Here is a 15,975-nt window from a genome sequence, read left to right on the forward strand (position 1 = left end):
TCCTGTGACTTGAGTTCGATCCTTCTCAGGCACTTTTTCTACTTCCTTCCCTTGCACTCCCTCAACCTCCTTTTCAACCTCTTTTTCCTTGTTTAGTTCCTCTTAGGCTAGCTGGATTCTTACTCATGTTAGCTTACTTGACTCATCTACTTCGATCGGTACTGGCACGAGTATCTCAGTTGGTCGACTTTCGCGAGCAATTTCTTGCTCTAGGTCAAGATCTCTACCATTTCTCAGACTCACCGCCATCAGTTGCTTCATGCCCTACTATTTTAGATTGACATGTGTGTTTGCAGGTAAAGTCCCTTGGGGACAATTGTTCAGAGCCATAGATATCTTCCTTAATTGAATCTCAATGCCTTTTATCACTGAGTCATGTGCTTCCACCTTCTCTTGCATTTTTCCATTGGACCCAATCAGTTGTTGTAGCATTCCTTTAATTTCATACAACCCATCATCTTGTCTCACTATCTGTTATTGTTGAAGCTGTTGATAAGCCAACTGCTGATTTTGCTGATTGTATCCCTGTTGCCTTTGGTAAGGCATGAGTTGACCCTGTGGTCGCATAACTCTATCATTGTTGTTGTTATTGAACTACTGCTATGCTGGTCTATACTACTGATTCCGCTGCCCCCAATTCTGACCACCTTGCCTCTAGCCTCCATAATTACCAACATAGTTCATATTCTCTTGGTAGCTTTGATTGTCACTTTCATGTTCACCACTCGACGAACACATATATGGTTGGTTAATGCATGGTGTACATAAGTCCCAATTAGTTGTATCAACTATGTGTACCTGCTTCAGGCCTGATTCATCAATGTTCTTGGTGAGGATACTCATTTGCGTCACTAGAGTGGCCATATTCTCAGCTAGGGAGTTGCTTGGGTCCAAAGCTACTGAGTGAAATACAGGGGTGATTGTAGTGTCTCTTGTCATCCATCCTGAGTTTTGAGCCATTTTTTCAAGTAAGACCTTACATTCCTTGAATGATTTGCTAAAAAATGCTCCACCTGCTGAAGCATCAACATTGGCCTTCAAGCTGTCTGCCAATCCCATGTAGAACCTTTGCCCCAACATATGATCTGGAATGCCATGATGTGGACATTTAACCAACATACCTTTGAACCTCTCCCACATTTCTTGCAATGTTTCAGTTGGTTTTTGCCTGAAGCTCATTATCTCATCAACTTGCCTGGCAGTCTTATAGGGTGGATAGAACTTGTTCAAAAACTGCTTGACTAATTCCTCCCAAGTGGTGATAGAGTTTATGGGGAGAGAATTGAGCCAAGTCTGAGCCTCTCCCGTCACTAAGAATGGAAACAACAACAGTCTTATTGCTTCCGGTGTCACATTCGGGTTCCTTTGCGTGACACAAATCGACATGAAAATTTTTAGATGTTGTTGTGGATCTTCAATGTAAGACCTCGAGTATAGTCCCTTAATTTGCAGTAGATGTAGCATGTTGTTTGTGATTTGAAATGATTTTGCTTGTATCTGAGGAACTGCAATTGCGATTGCCAGATTTTCAGCGGTGGGTTGTGCCCAATCACACAAGGTTTCTTCTGGAATAAGAGGTTTCACACCCTGATTGTTCGGGTCATTCATATTGTTTTGGTTGTTTATTACGTCACCCATGTCTAGTTCGATTTGTTCTGTTGAGTTCTGTTTTCGTTTGTCTCTCTTGTTTGCTCGATTTAGTGCCTTGAAAGATTTCTCAGGGTCTGGTAATGCTTCGTACAATTCACCAGTTCTTGAGTAGTTTCTAGGCATGCACCTGTAACACACAAGACTACAAACGTTAGAGTTTCAATATAATGAATTTCATATCGAGAAGGCTTAATAAACTATGAATTCTAACAATTCTTTTAGAAGTAATTAATAACACCATTAATTCCCCGCCAACGACGCCAAAATTTGATCACGCCCAACTCTAGTCCTAAAAAGGATAAGCGGTCGCTACAAATATAATTCGGTCTAAAATTTCGAAGTCAAATCCCATAGAGAACTAAGGTTTAGCTACAACTGTTGGCTATCACTAAGAAGATAAGCTCGAACAATTCCTAAGTTATAAATATTAAGATTCTTATATCTAATTAACTAATAAATTAAACTAGTAGATTAATAACTAAAGATAATAAGGGTTGGAGAATAGATTAAGGAGGTCTAGAGTTATGATTTCTCCAATTGTCGGAATCATTCCCGCTATGTCTTCTATAATTTCGCCTAAGTATTATCTACCGATCTTGAGTACTTCGAGCGTCGTAATTCTCTCTCGAGCAACTTTCATAATTTACTAGACATATTCTCTCGAACTACGCTAGTTGGCACTAACTCACCACTCACTACAATCGCACCAAGGTTTCGTTATCTCTAATCCCTCCTTTAAACCCTCTGTATTGATCTCTCACATACGTTAGGAGTGATGTTGTTCAACGACTACATAAATGTGTACTCTCTCTCGAGAAATATACACACTAAATAGGCACAGTCAGTTGATGGCCATTCAATCAACAAAAATAAACATATGGTTGAACAAGTAGAGAAAATTCAAAGGCAAATCTATATTAAACGTAGTAGAAAATCATCCTCTAGTAGGTTACATCAAACCCTAGATTAGAAAGTTTACCTACTCAAGGGTGTTTGGTGAAGATTAGACTTGATTTTGGCTGAATTTCAGATTGAAACTCGAAGAAGAAGAAGAAGAAGAAGAAGAAGAAGAAGAAGAAGAAGAAGAAGAAGAAGAAGAAGAAGAAGAAGAAGAACACATGTCATACAATATACTTACGAAATTGTATTAAAATTATATGTAAATTGTATTTAGTTGTATTCTATTGTAATTATATATATTTTTTATTTGCATGTTGTATGAAAGTTGAAAATACTTGTATAATGTATGAATCGTTGTATGAAATTTGTATTTAAGTTATAAATATTATCTTTTTACATAAAGTTGTTGATATGTATCAAAATTGTATTAAGAGAGGAAGTTTTGATTAGAATTTCATAGAGGAAGAAGAACACACCACAAGGGGGAGAAGATTATAGGTAAAAATTAAAGGAACAAAAACATTTTTTGGCTGCCCAATTGAGTGGGAGTCGACTAACATACAGGGAAGCAAACTGATGCTCAGTTGAGGGGGAGTTGACTACATCAGACTAAGAGTCAACTAACATACAGGGAAGTACACTGCTTTTATTTTGTTATTTTGTCATCATCAAAAAGGGGGAGATTGTTAGATCCAAGTTTTAATGATGGAAAATAACATATTTGTGCTTGTAGGAACACTAAAAGAGCAACAGAAAAGAAGGAGCAAAGGCAAGGAATGAGCAACGAAAAGGAAGATTGTCAAATATCTACGAAGGAAGACAAGAAAGGAAGGAGAAAAGAAAAAGAAGAAAAAGATCCTCTAAATTCTGACAGTCTGTATGAAGGAAGATAATAAATGAAGGACCAAAATCAAAGGATATTGAGATTTCTTAGAATTCGCTTGATTTATCTATCAACACACTGAAGATCCGCTTATTAAAGGAAGACTGTTGACTCCCGAAATCAAGGAATCTATTTTAGGTTGTTCAAATGAAAGAAGGATTTGCTCAATGATGGGAAGCTTTATCAAGACCACCAGTCAAGACAAATCAACGGAAGTTCCACACTTATTTTTGGAAAGAATCATTCTACAATTCATTCCAAGGATCGGTTCCCTTGGGGTATATAATCTCTCAATATATGCCAAAATCAAGAATCAAAGCAAATCCCTCAAAGTGTATATATATAGTGAGATGACCAAGAGAAGAAACATACTATGATCGAACCAACTACATTCTCTTTGTTCTACTCTAAACAAGCATTGTAATCTGAGTGTGGTTTACTGTGTAACTAGTACAGAGAAGAAAGAGAGAAAAATATTGGCGAGGTATTGTATCAAAATACAACGAGTTTACTTAGAACCAAAAAGGCAGTTGGTGTTCGTAATAACATCAGCACACTTGTAAAAAGTTTTTCAAGGAGTTTTAAAGAGAGAACCCTCTTGCAACCCAAGGGGACTGGAGTAGAAATCACATTAAATCCTAGCCAGTATAAAAATACTTGGTGTCATTTAATTTTTTCATTTACATTCTATTTTTAGCTTTTACCTTACATCAACTTCTAGTCGACTAATTGTTAAACTAGTCAACTACTTAGCTATAAAATGAAAAAATGACAATTCACCCCCCTCTTGCACTTTCAACGAGCACTGCTCGAGATTTAGCAAAGTCCTCGTGAACTCTGATGTGCCGGAACGAGCCACACCTCTACTTGTTTGGTTGGTTAAGCTTGATTGGTAAGAAAGAGTTGGGCCTAGCTTGATGGGCTAGATTTGGTGTTTGTTTTGAACTCAAGGATGTCTATCTCGTGTCATTGCATCCATGGAATTGGGCCTTGACCCGACCAGTTGTTTTGAGATCTAGCATGTCTTTCAGCAATTTGAGGCCTTTAGTAGTTTCACTTCAGGTATTATGACTTGTACGTGTGGTCGGAATTGAATTTTGGGAAGTTCAAAATTTGGAAAGAAAATTCTAATTTTGGAAGCTTTAACTTTGAAAAATTAACTGAGGTTTAACTTTTGAGTAAAGACCTTGGAATTGGGATTTGAAGGTTCCAATATGTTCATATGATGATTTCGGATTTAGGCGTATGTTTGGGTTGAGTATCGAGTCACCCGGGAGCATTTCAGTGTGGATTGTGGAAAGTTGGCATTTTGAATATTTTAGAATTTTCTAAGTTTGGTTTGCGGTGGATTTTGGTATTATTGATGTTCATTTGGGATTCTCCGCAAAGTTTGGCGTCATTCCGGAATGTTTTGGTATGGTTCGGACGCGTTCGTCGAAGTTAGAAAGTTTAAAGAAAGGTTTCGATCATCGATTTGCAATTTTATTTTGTTAGGTCTGATTTAAGACCCCGAGTAGGTACGTGTTATGTTATGGAACTTATTCGTAAGTTCGGACGGGGTCTCGGGGGCCTCTGGTGTATTTCGGATGAGTCGCTGATCACTTTGGAGCTTTGTTGTATTGCTGAAGGGCCTGAGTACTGGTGCAATCGCACCTACGGAAAAGGGGCCGCAGGTGCGACACCGTAAAAGCGGCCAGGCAAGCGCATGAGCAGATTTTGTTGGGCAATGCTGGGGCCGCAAATACGGTCGTTTCACTGCAGAAAAGGGACCGCACCTGCGGAGTGGGGCATCATAGAAGCGGGGGCGCAGATGCGCATCAAGGCCCCAGTAGTGGCCGACGACCTGGCCTGTATCCTCGCAGGAGCGAGATTGAAACCGAAGAAGCGACATTTTGGTCCGCAGAAGCGGAATGTTCTGGGTAGTGTTGTTTTTTTAAAAAATGGGTGTTTGGCCCATTTTCACTTCATTTCGTCCATGGGAGCCGATTTTGGAGCAATGTTGAAGTGCCATTTTCATCATCTATTATGGGGTAAGTGGTTTATATATTGATTAAGCATGGGAATTTGTAGAAATTTGGAATATTGATAGAAAACCTAGAAAATTGGTAATTTTAGATTTTGACCATGAAATTGGACATGGAATTTGGAATAAATTATATATTTGAGTTCCTGGCATTATGGGTAAAGTTTATGTTCGAATATTTTCAGAATTCGGGCACGTGGGCCCGAGGGTTAACTTTATTGACTTTTAGAGCGGAGTTGGGGATTGTTATGAATAGGTTAATTATAAGCATTGGAGTATATTTTGATTGATTTGTACCATGTTTGACTAGTTTCGGATCGTTTGGCTTGAATTGAAGAGTTAGAGAGGCGTTGGAGCCGATTTTGGAACTTCGGAGCGAGGTAAGTCTCCTGTCTAAATTTGTGAGGGGGAAACTACCCCTAGGTGTGTAATTGTTATGTGCTAATAGTTGTGGGTGCTACGTACATACGAGGTGACGAGAATTCGTACGTAGCTAAAGAATGTTAATGTTCGGGTGGGCTTAGGACTTTACCATGTGATATTTGAAATACTTGAATCCATCCCGCTGGCTTAATTAATTGAAATTATAACTGATTTGATTTAGAAATACATGCATATATATGTTAGGCCGAGCCTTATCACCTTGAGTTGTTGGCTAGTTATTTGAGAAACGGTAAAGGATTATATTCACCTTGCACTCAAGAACTGTATTGTAAGCGCGTGTCTCGTGATTCGATAACTTCCTTCATTTCTTGTGGAGCATGCCGAACACCTCAGCAGTATAGTAGATGCATCTATGGTTCGTGCCTCTCGACCCTCAGCAATGTGCACATTATTCTGGATCGGGCCGAGCGACCTCGGCATAATCGTGCGTTATATTACTGGTAGTCCGAACATTCACGAGATTTTCTTTCTGCTAATACCCGATATTTTATATGGTGTCCCTTATTCATTGATATTGGCACTTGACATTTTCTGAGCCGTTAAGGTAGAATACAAGATTGAGAAATTCATACTTTGAAGTAAATATTTGGAAGATTATGTAATTTATAGATTTACCCCGTTATCGTTGTGCACTTCATATCTGTTATGAGTTATTATATTATTTCATTAAACCTCTAGTAAGTATCGATGTCGACCCCTCGTCACTACTTCTCCGGGGTTAGGCTAGGTACTTGCTGGGTACGCGTTGATTTACGTACTCATGCTGCACTTCTGCGCTAAATGTGCAGGATTTGGCAGGTTCATTGAGCGATCATCTTGGCGCATAGACGCACCTATTAAGGGGACTTTATGTGAGCTACATTCCAGGCTACGCATTGCAGTCCACCGAGTCTCCATCGTACAAGTCATTTTATCCTGTCTCATTTACATTCTAGACAGATGTTGTATTATTATTATACTCCTTAGAAAAAAATGCTTATGCACTTGTGACACCGGGTTTTGGAGTTATACTAGTTGATTCTTACGGTTTCATATATTAGTATCGCCTCTTATTTCTCTTACAAACTACAAATTTTGTACATTCCCGCTAATTTAAAAGTGTAAATTTCCTTTCTTATTAAAACTTATGATTTCAAAAGTAATAAAATGAGTAGTTAAATAGATCAATCACCGTTGTCTTGCCTGACGGCGGTGTTAGGCGCCATCACGACCTATAGTGGATTTTTGGTCGTGACAGCTTGGTATCAGAACGTTAGGTTCACTTAGGTCTCACGAGTCATGAGCAAGTCTAGTAGAGTCTTGCGGATCAGTATGAAAATGTCTGTACTTATCTTCGAGCGGCTACAGGGCTGTTAGGAGCACTTCCCTTCTTGATCCCTCATCGTGCTATTTGATTCTACTGAGGCTTGTGTTTTTATTTCCTTCCTACTCAATCTTACGTGACGTGAAGCACTTATTATCAATTGGGCATCGAGGAGTTGTAGTGGTACTGCAGACGTAGTGCAGGATGTTTTTCCCTGCGTGTTCTGGCGGGCTATTATCGTCACCTTGCAGAAGAATGTCCTTTGTTTCAGTTCAGTATCTATATTTCCTATGATTTCGAGGCTGTGCACGGATTGCTATGATGTTCATGTGTTGTTATCACATAGTGCTAGTGGAATGGTAGGATGCTTGTTTATGTGTCGAGGTTGTGAATGACTTGAAAGGAGGATTTCTTGGTGCATGATTTAGAAGTTCGGCATTTAATTCTAGTGGAGGAAAGGAAATCGGACTATGGATGTTCAGGCCTTGGTTGATGAAGAAACGAGACTTGATATGTTTGAGCGTGGTGGTATTCTCATTTGTGATGTGGTGTCATCGTACTTGTTCGAATGCAATAGGGTTCCCCGGTGATATGGTCTTCTTTGGTTTTGCCTTCGGGGCAGGGTGTTGTGAAATGGTGCCTGAGGATCAGTTGTCAAAGATAGCGGTGTGTAGCGGTTTAGAACCGAATTGTATTTCTAATGCTGATAGCTCGAGAGATAGAGAGAGATGATCTCCGAGGAGGCTTAGAGTTGGTAGCAATTTATTAGTTCGGGTGCTACAGGTATGGATTTGATGTGAGGCAATATTTCGGCAGCGAAGTATGAGGAAGGACATGGAAGGAGGTGTCTCGCGGTGGTTGAATTACTAGCAGGTCAAGTATGAAAAGAGGAGGTCGAGAGGTTGCTTAAAGGAGATGGTTTGACCGAAGTGGGAGTGGTAGAGTAGTATATGGATTCTGTGGTAGGATAGCCACGCACCTGTGGTAGGAGGCATGGTGGAAAGTGACTAGGTCTACAGATTTTATTTGGGATGGTGGCTACTATACTGAGGAACATTGAGTATGGTAGAAAGGAGTTTGCTTGAAATGAAGAGGGGTGTGAAGATTTGATTATCATTTTGGATACAACATGACTTCGAGTTTGGAATGTATTGTCGGACTTTCAGTTGATGTGTATGGGGAATGAACCGACTTTTACACCTAGCGGACGAGTATGGGCTTCAGAGGGTTTACTGAATTCGTGGTAGTTGTACCCAATGCAGCGTCGTTAGAAGATGTCAGTATGGAGTTTCTACAGGTGGGTTAACTCCTTTGAATAGGTTGGCGATTGCGTGATTTTGATGAGGTTTTTACGAGGAGTTCCACTTACTACTCGACAAAAGATCAAATATGTGACCGTGGCTGATAATTTGGAATGTTCATGAGAAGTTTAACAAGATATTTTGAGGAATTTGGCGGGTTAAATGTGCGAGATCATGGTAATTGAGAAGGAGAAGTATTATAAGTAATTTGAGATAGATCTTAATTATATGAATAATTGGTTAATTATTGATTTGAGTGGAAAATTATCAAATTAATTAGGAAATTGTGGATAAATATTTATGTGAGATTTATGTATAATTAAAGGGGGTAACATCCACGTGGGATGTTAGAAATTTGGCAGCAAATGCCTTTGGAAAATATGACTCCTAAGTTCATTTAATGAGGTGGCATATTTAGTGGAGTTGTGGGGCCAAGTCATCAATCAAAGTGGGGCCCACACCTATAGATACTACTATTCTATCCTAACTTCAAATACATGGCAGAAATTTCATATTAGTTACGAAAGTTCATTGTTGCAAATAATTTGTGGCCTTTAGGATTTATGGCTCGCTGGATTCTGTTTCTAGCCACCACCGTCGCCGGATTTGTTATTTGCGGCTGAGCATTTTCTTGTCCATGTCACTGTTGCTTTTCTTTGTTCGTAGATGCAGCCACAGCTGATAGCTTGTGAAATCTAGGCACCTTGTCTCACTGGACGCCTTGTTTCTCATGTTGGAAGTGTTGTTGAGGCAGCACTATTTTGTTACTATTTCGTCTATGAAACTTTCCGATGATTCTAGTGATTTTGCAGTACTTGATTATAGTTTGGACTGGTTTCTTTCACTGTTAGATATCACCATTTTAGAATAAATGGTGCACTGACTTTCAATCCCAGTTGGGCCCTTTGGTCGATGGTATTCAGAAAGAAGTTGGAATACTTTTGGGTAACCTCATATTGATATGGTATTTATTTTGAGTGGAACATTTATTATAGAAAATGTTTAAAAAGTATGATTTTATATAGTTATTAATATTTTCGGATATGGTAAATTATACACATAATATAAGAAGTTTATGAGATTTTCTTTATTGTAAAAATAGAAGTTATTTTCTCACAAGAAAAGAAGGTTATCTTTTTACCATTTTAAGAATTAAGCGTACGAGAATTTTTACTCTTTATATGAGATTAGAAAAATTATAAGTTGAGAAAATATATGTATTTTACATGGATGTTTTGATAAAAATAATAGTGTAGGTATTTATTTTATATGGTACCACATGACCATGATAGTAAGTTATATAAAGTATGTTAAAAGTGTCATCGTCTTCTTCATCAAGTTTCTGCCATTGAAAGACCAGGTATGCTTCTCTGATTTCCCTTTCTTTCTTCTTCTTCTTCTTTTTTCTTCTTTCTTCTTTCTCCTTGTTCTTCTCTTCTTCTTTCTATTTTTTTCCTCTGTTTTTTGTCAAGAAGAACAGAAACAGAGGTTTGTTTTTGTGCTCTATTTTTCAAGCAAAATACAGAGGCTCTTCCCTTCCTTTTTCTTCTTCTCTTAATTTTTTTTTGGCTCTGTTTTGGCAAAATAACAGAGGCTCTGTTTCGAGAGGCTCTGTTTCGAGCAAAAATAACAGAGGCAGAGCAGACTGCAGAGGCAGTAGCTCATTCTGTTTTGTTTGCCCTGTTTTTTCAATTATTGACTTATAGTCTTATAGAGTAGAATTAATTGCATATTGACTTGATAATTTTTTTCTATAAAACAACGTTGAAATGGCATCATCCGATAGTAATAAACGAAATGATATAGCTTGAAATTATGCTATACAAGGCTCATCAAGATCCGCAATTAAATGTGTGTTTTGTGAAAAAACATATCATGGTGGAATAACTCGTCACAAGCAACATTTGATAGGTGGATTTAAAAATGTAATACGATGTCCTCTTTGTCCGCCCAAGGTTAGGGAGGAAGTAAAAGCATTTGTTGATAAGAAAAATGTGACAAGAACTCAAATGAATTATGAAACATCGATGAATCTAATTGATGAAGATGATGAAATGGGACCTCCGCCCCCCAAAACTCATAAGATATCTTCAAATAGTTCTAGTGGGTCATCCACGACGGCACGTATGGTGACAAAAGGTCCTCTCAATCTTTGTTTCTCGGCAAAACAACAAGAAAAGGGAAAAGGTGATTCTGGTTCAGGTTTAGAAGCCAAGAAGATTTTGAGGAATCACGCCGTAAATGCCTTTGCAGCATGGATGTATGATGCAGGGCTTCCTTTCAACTGTGTTAACTACAAAACTTTTGATAAATTCATTGGGGTCGTAGGACAATATGGCCCAGGAATGAAGCCTCCTAGTTATCATGAAATTAGAGTAACTCATCTTAAAAAAGAGGTGAAGAAGATAGACCAAATTATTGAGGAGCATAAAGTGGAATGGAACAAGTTTGGATGTTCCATTATGATGGATAAATGGACAGGACGGAATGAAAAAATGATCATAAATGTGTTGGTGAACTCTCCAAGAGGGAGTGTTTTTCTTAAATCTTACGATGCTAGCAACTCTTCTACGGATGGAAGCAAAATGTACAGCTTGTTTAGAAAGACTATTGATAAAATTGGAAAGGAAAATGTTGTACAAATTGTTACCGATAATGCTAGTGAGAATGTTAGTACGGGTATGATGATGGAAGCTATGTATCCACACATTTTATTGGACTCCATGTGTTGCCCATTATATCGACTTAATGTTTGGTGACATATTCAAGGAAAACCCATATGTTTCATGTAACTTTAATATAGTTATCTTTAAAGCTTTAACTTTATTTATACTTATTATGTCCTATCCTATTAAGTATTAAGTATTAACTATAAAATTATTATTTTTACTTTTACAGTTTTCACTAAGGCCGTCAAGGTATATTCTTACATCAGTCAGAGGCCGTTGTTGTTGAATTTGATGAGGAAATTCACAAATGAAAGAAATTTGGTGAGACCGGCCAAGACTAGATTTGCAACGGCTTTGTTAACTTTGCATAGTTTTTACTTGCAAAAGAAAAACTTAAGAAAGCTAGTTCTTTCAAATGAATGGAAAGATAATAGATATGCAAAGGAAGCTGCGGGGAAAGAAACTATCAAAGTTCTTATTTCTCCATCATTTTGGAATGACGCCGTTCGGGCTCTTAAAGTTGGTGGTCCTTTGATTAGGGTGCTTCGTATGGTAGATGGGGAGAGAAACGCACCAATGGGCTATCTTTATGAAGCTATGGATAGAGCCAAAAAGACTATTACAGCGTCATTTGAGGGAGATATTAGGAAATATGAGAAAGTTTTTGAGATTATTGATAGCAGGTAGTCGAATCAACTCCATCGTCCTTTGCATGCAGCAGGCCATCTTCTGAACCCGTGATTATTTTACAAGAACACTAAAGATGAAACTTTGGATTCAGAGATGTGGATTGGATGCCATGAGTGTCTTGAAAAGTTGATCCCCAATTCAGCGATGGTAGATCAAATAGGGAAGGAGTTTGGTAGGTTGCAAGCAAAGGGCCTATTTGGTTCACAGGCGGCCATTAGAGCCAGAGACATAAGGTCGCCAGGTAACTAACTTTAATATAGATATCCTTATAACTTTAATTTAATTTATTTGATTTATACTTATTAACTTTTAAAATATTTTTCTATAGTTGAATGGTGGATGCAATTTGGACATCAAACTCCAAACTTGCAAAAGTTTGCCATTAAAGTACTAAGCCTAACTTGTAGTGCATCTGGATGCGAGAGAAATTGGAGTGTATTTGAGCATGTAAGAAGCAGATTTATTATATTAATATATTCTATATTGTATTATTATTAGTATCTATTAATTAATCTAAACAATTTATTCGCAGATTCACTCCAAGAAAAGGAATAGGCTTGAGCTATCGCATCTCAATGATCTAGTGTATATTAAATACAATAGAATATTGAGGCGACGTTATGAAGCTCACGATACCATTGATCCAATTTTGCTGGATAACATTGACGAGGCAAATGAATGGTTAACTGGAGCCCCCAAAATCATGAAGATGAACAAGTGTATGTAGGAGATGATCTTGATTGGGGTACTATTTCTATGGCGGCTGGAGTTGAGGAGAATATCTATGGTCTTAGAGGGAGTTCTTCAAGTTCAAATTACAAGGAAAAAGGAATAGCAAGTTCAAATCGGTCCCTAATTGATGAAGACTCCGAGGATGAAGAAGATGATAGCCAATATAATGCTAACATTCATGAAATTCTAGAATTTGAAAATCTTGAAGAAGAATATATGTTGCTTGTTTTAGACTTTTAGACTTTAGTTTATGAATCTACTATGACTATCTAGTATCTATTGAGTTTTTTTTTTTTTTTATATATATATATATATATATATATATATATATATATATATATATATATATATATATATATATATATATATATATAAATTGTCTCTTCACATCAAAAAGGCGAGCGCTTCGCTGCGTGCCTCTCGCCTCAATGAAGCGGGCCCTCGTCGCTATTTGTCGCCGCACGCTATCCAAAATACTGAGTTAGATACCTAAATTGCATCAAAATATCCCTATCTTCCATTTTATGTGACACTTTTTGTTTTTTAGTTTGTCCCACAAGGATTGACACACTTCTAAATTTAGAAATAATTTAAATTTAAATTTCCCAATTTATCCTTAGTTACGTGATTTAACATCAAACAAATGTTTCTGGCTAGTTTCGCACCACAAGTTTAAACAGTTTTTGGTTCCTCCTTAAATTATGTGTCCACTCAATCAACATTACATAAATTGGGACTGAGGTAGTATTTTGAAATCATGTCACATTGTAAGAAGGTAAATATACAAAAAATCAAAACCTCTTCAACAGCCTTTTCTCGTAAGCGCTCTGAGAACCTCAACGCCTTGATCTCCGCCTGAGCCTCACATAATTCCCGGTCCTTATCTACAATGACACATTCACACACCGTATCAATAAAAAACTGTAAAAAGCAACAAAAAGATTAAAATTAAAAATTCAGAAAAGAAGGACACAGCTAGCCACTAAATCACATTGGATCCAGCTAACAATACAGACCTCTTACTTCATTCTCCAGTCGATTAAGCTCCAACTTCAACGGATCCGACCCGTGGAGAAGGTTTAAGAACTCGTCTGCGTCAAGGCTTGGCCTCATCGACGTTCTTCTTCGGTAAGTCTTCCCTTCCTTGAACGAAGCTGATACTGTCAACGGCGAAACTGTTTCACTCGTCGTCGGTCGCACATTACCGCTGTTATTGCCGGAACACACCTCCGGCGACCTTTCCTCGCCGGAAACCTCCGTCAGCTCCGATCTGTACATTTCTCTATTATTACAGTAAGCTCACTTCCGCTGAATAATTCATACATACAACAAAATGTATATAAACAGATGATTATGTCTATACTTATAGTATGTATTATTTAAGGGAAAGTGTCTCTGTGTGTGTGGAGTTCAAAAATGCTGCGTTGCTATCTCTTCAGTGTTAAGCTCAAAATAGAACTCTGTGTGTGTGTGTGAGAGAGAGAGAGAGAGAGAGTTGAAAATGGTGCGATTTTGGGGTTTGTTTATCTCTCTAGACAATTTGCTAGTGGGGATTGAGATTGAGAGAGAGACAATAGGAGAGCGACTTTGTGACTTGTTGGGTGTGTTGTAATGTTTTTCTTACTTCTGAAATTTCATACTACTAAGTACTAATTTAACTTTAAGTTGGCATTTTTATTAATTTAAGTTATATATATTATTGTTGTTGTTTGTTATTGTTGTTAGCATTTTTATTTATTTATATTAATTGAAGTTATGTTATAAAATATTAAATTAACATCTAAACGCTTAGTGCATGTTGATTTTCTTTTTTGATCGGCAATTAAACAATTTGATGAGTTAATAAGCATTGTCATTTTATATTATTTTTTCTTAGTTTATAATTCTGCAATTGTTAAACTAGAAGTCAGTTAAACAATCTTGTTATAAAATAAAAGCAACTTAATAAAACATGAACAAGACATGTTATAAAATAAAAGCAATTTAGTAAAACATGAACAAGAAATGGAGATAGAGAGAAGGAAGAGATTTTCTTCTTCAATTGTGTGTATTTTCCTATCTATTACAAGGCTTTTATATAGGCATGAAAAGTGGAAAAAAATATGTCATTAAATATGTCATTAAGCATAAAAATATGTCATTGAATATGTCATTAAGCATTTGAGAAGATCATGAATGAAGAGTAGACATCCACCATAATTTGATTTTTCTTATAAGCTCATTTACTTTATTCAGAAAACATTCAGTTCTATTAGGATAAGATGCCCCTATGACTATCTTATAGAGCAAAGTCATGGAAAACCATCAAACCTGTAGAAACTTCCTTTCTTCAAGCCACTGTTTAACAGGCATTACTTTATCATTGGCATCTTTCCACTCATTAGCAACCACGGTTGCAACCCTGTTAGCGGTTACCTTGGCACGTGCTAGCTCCCGGTCAAGAGTTTTTCTTTCTTCCTGTAGAATAGATAAGTAGAAGCATTCTAATTTAGGGGTTGTCCACATAAAAACTACTTAGTATATATATTATTGAAGTCTTGCTAGGATGAATTACATTCATCTCTTGAACTTTTCGTTGGTAATCCCGGACAGCATTAGCAGCAGCACCGCCAGCAAGAACAGCCTCTTCAAGCTCACGTACAGTTTGGGTAAGCTTTTCAACCTCTGCAACCTTTAGTCTATGCATTCTGTCCAGTATTTTATTTTCTTCCTGATGTATGTTTGTAAGAAAAACATAGTTAAAGAAGGATGATTTAGAAATTAAAAGAATAACAACAAGGTGGTCTAACATTCATAACAGCAGAAGCACCATTTCTGTGATCAACGTACCTGGCATATTTCTATCTGTTTCATCAATTCCTGGTTCTTGTTCTGAAGGTCATCCACCATAGAAGCCTTTGCTAATGCTGACTGCACAGTTCTCTCAGCATCAAGTAGAGCTGCCTCTTTTGACTTAGTAAGACGGTCCAGTGCTTTATTATCATCTTGTAGCTTTGTAATCTAGGGAGAAGATAGGCCAGAGAATGAGTTCTATGAGGTGAGGACATACATAATCACAGCCAGATGCGAAATACTGCCACAGACCTCCTGACGAGCAAGCTTGAGTTCAGCCTCCAAGGGTGCAAGAATGGCTTCAATTGGAGGCATATCATCGTCTTTTTGAGCAGCATGAACCCTTCGAAGGGTGGCTTCTGCTGCAAACTGAGCTGCCATGGATGCCTTTTTCTCTTCATTAATTTTCTTAATTTCAAGATTCTGCCAAGCAAGAATTGTATCCACAGTTATGAAAGCACATCAAAAAAAAAAAAAAAAAAAAAAATACAGGGAAGAGTTCGAGATAGCACCTTGCTTTCCAGAAGAGATTCTGTCAGCTTGAGCTT

General features: G+C 37.5%; 2 protein-coding genes and 1 non-coding gene across 4 annotated transcripts; 2 read left to right on the top strand and 1 right to left on the bottom strand.

Moving 5' to 3' along the window:
* The first annotated feature begins 1,090 nt into the window (after window positions 1–1,090).
* Window positions 1,091–1,197, top strand: LOC142164457 (small nucleolar RNA R71). The gene has a single exon (XR_012695226.1). It is a non-coding gene; the product is annotated as a small nucleolar RNA R71 (small nucleolar RNA).
* A 9,334-nt stretch (window positions 1,198–10,531) lies between these two features.
* Window positions 10,532–11,860, top strand: LOC142163997 (uncharacterized). Its single transcript, XM_075221157.1, has 2 exons — window positions 10,532–11,183; window positions 11,403–11,860. Exons 1-2 carry the CDS (start codon window positions 10,532–10,534, stop codon window positions 11,858–11,860), a joined length of 1,110 nt encoding a protein of 369 aa, XP_075077258.1.
* A 1,408-nt stretch (window positions 11,861–13,268) lies between these two features.
* On the bottom strand, window positions 13,269–15,808 carry LOC142164242 (microtubule-associated protein 70-1). Of its 2 annotated transcripts, XR_012694946.1 has the most exons (5): window positions 15,680–15,808; window positions 15,425–15,595; window positions 15,150–15,305; window positions 13,612–15,052; window positions 13,273–13,479 (listed from the first exon to the last, which is right to left on the bottom strand). XR_012694946.1 is itself a non-coding variant. In XM_075221792.1 (4 exons), the coding sequence occupies exons 1-4, from the start codon at window positions 15,806–15,808 to the stop codon at window positions 14,900–14,902; spliced, it is 609 nt and encodes a 202-aa protein (XP_075077893.1). In that variant the 3' UTR covers window positions 13,269–14,899. The 2 variants fall into 2 exon arrangements, 1 of the variants encoding a protein (XP_075077893.1); XM_075221792.1 differs by having other exon boundaries at window positions 13,269–15,052.
* Between the last annotated feature and the right edge of the window lie 167 nt (window positions 15,809–15,975).

This window comes from Nicotiana tabacum, chromosome 9 (assembly GCF_000715075.1).
Source record: "Nicotiana tabacum cultivar K326 chromosome 9, ASM71507v2, whole genome shotgun sequence".
Taxonomy (NCBI): domain Eukaryota; kingdom Viridiplantae; phylum Streptophyta; class Magnoliopsida; order Solanales; family Solanaceae; genus Nicotiana; species Nicotiana tabacum.

Excerpts from the sequence above, each read along its gene's own strand:
- LOC142164242 (XM_075221792.1), bottom strand. The coding sequence starts at position 15,808 with ATGGCAGCTCAGTTTGCAGCAGAAGCCACCCTTCGAAGGGTTCATGCT. Across the intron at positions 15,596-15,679 it reads TCAAGCTTGCTCGTCAGGAG|ATTACAAAGCTACAAGATGA; the intron begins GTCTGTGGCAGT and ends TCTTCTCCCTAG. Across the intron at positions 15,306-15,424 it reads AACAGATAGAAATATGCCAG|GAAGAAAATAAAATACTGGA; the intron begins GTACGTTGATCA and ends AACATACATCAG.
- LOC142163997 (XM_075221157.1), top strand. The coding sequence starts at position 10,532 with ATGAATCTAATTGATGAAGATGATGAAATGGGACCTCCGCCCCCCAAA. Across the intron at positions 11,184-11,402 it reads TAGTGAGAATGTTAGTACGG|TTTTCACTAAGGCCGTCAAG; the intron begins GTATGATGATGG and ends TTACTTTTACAG.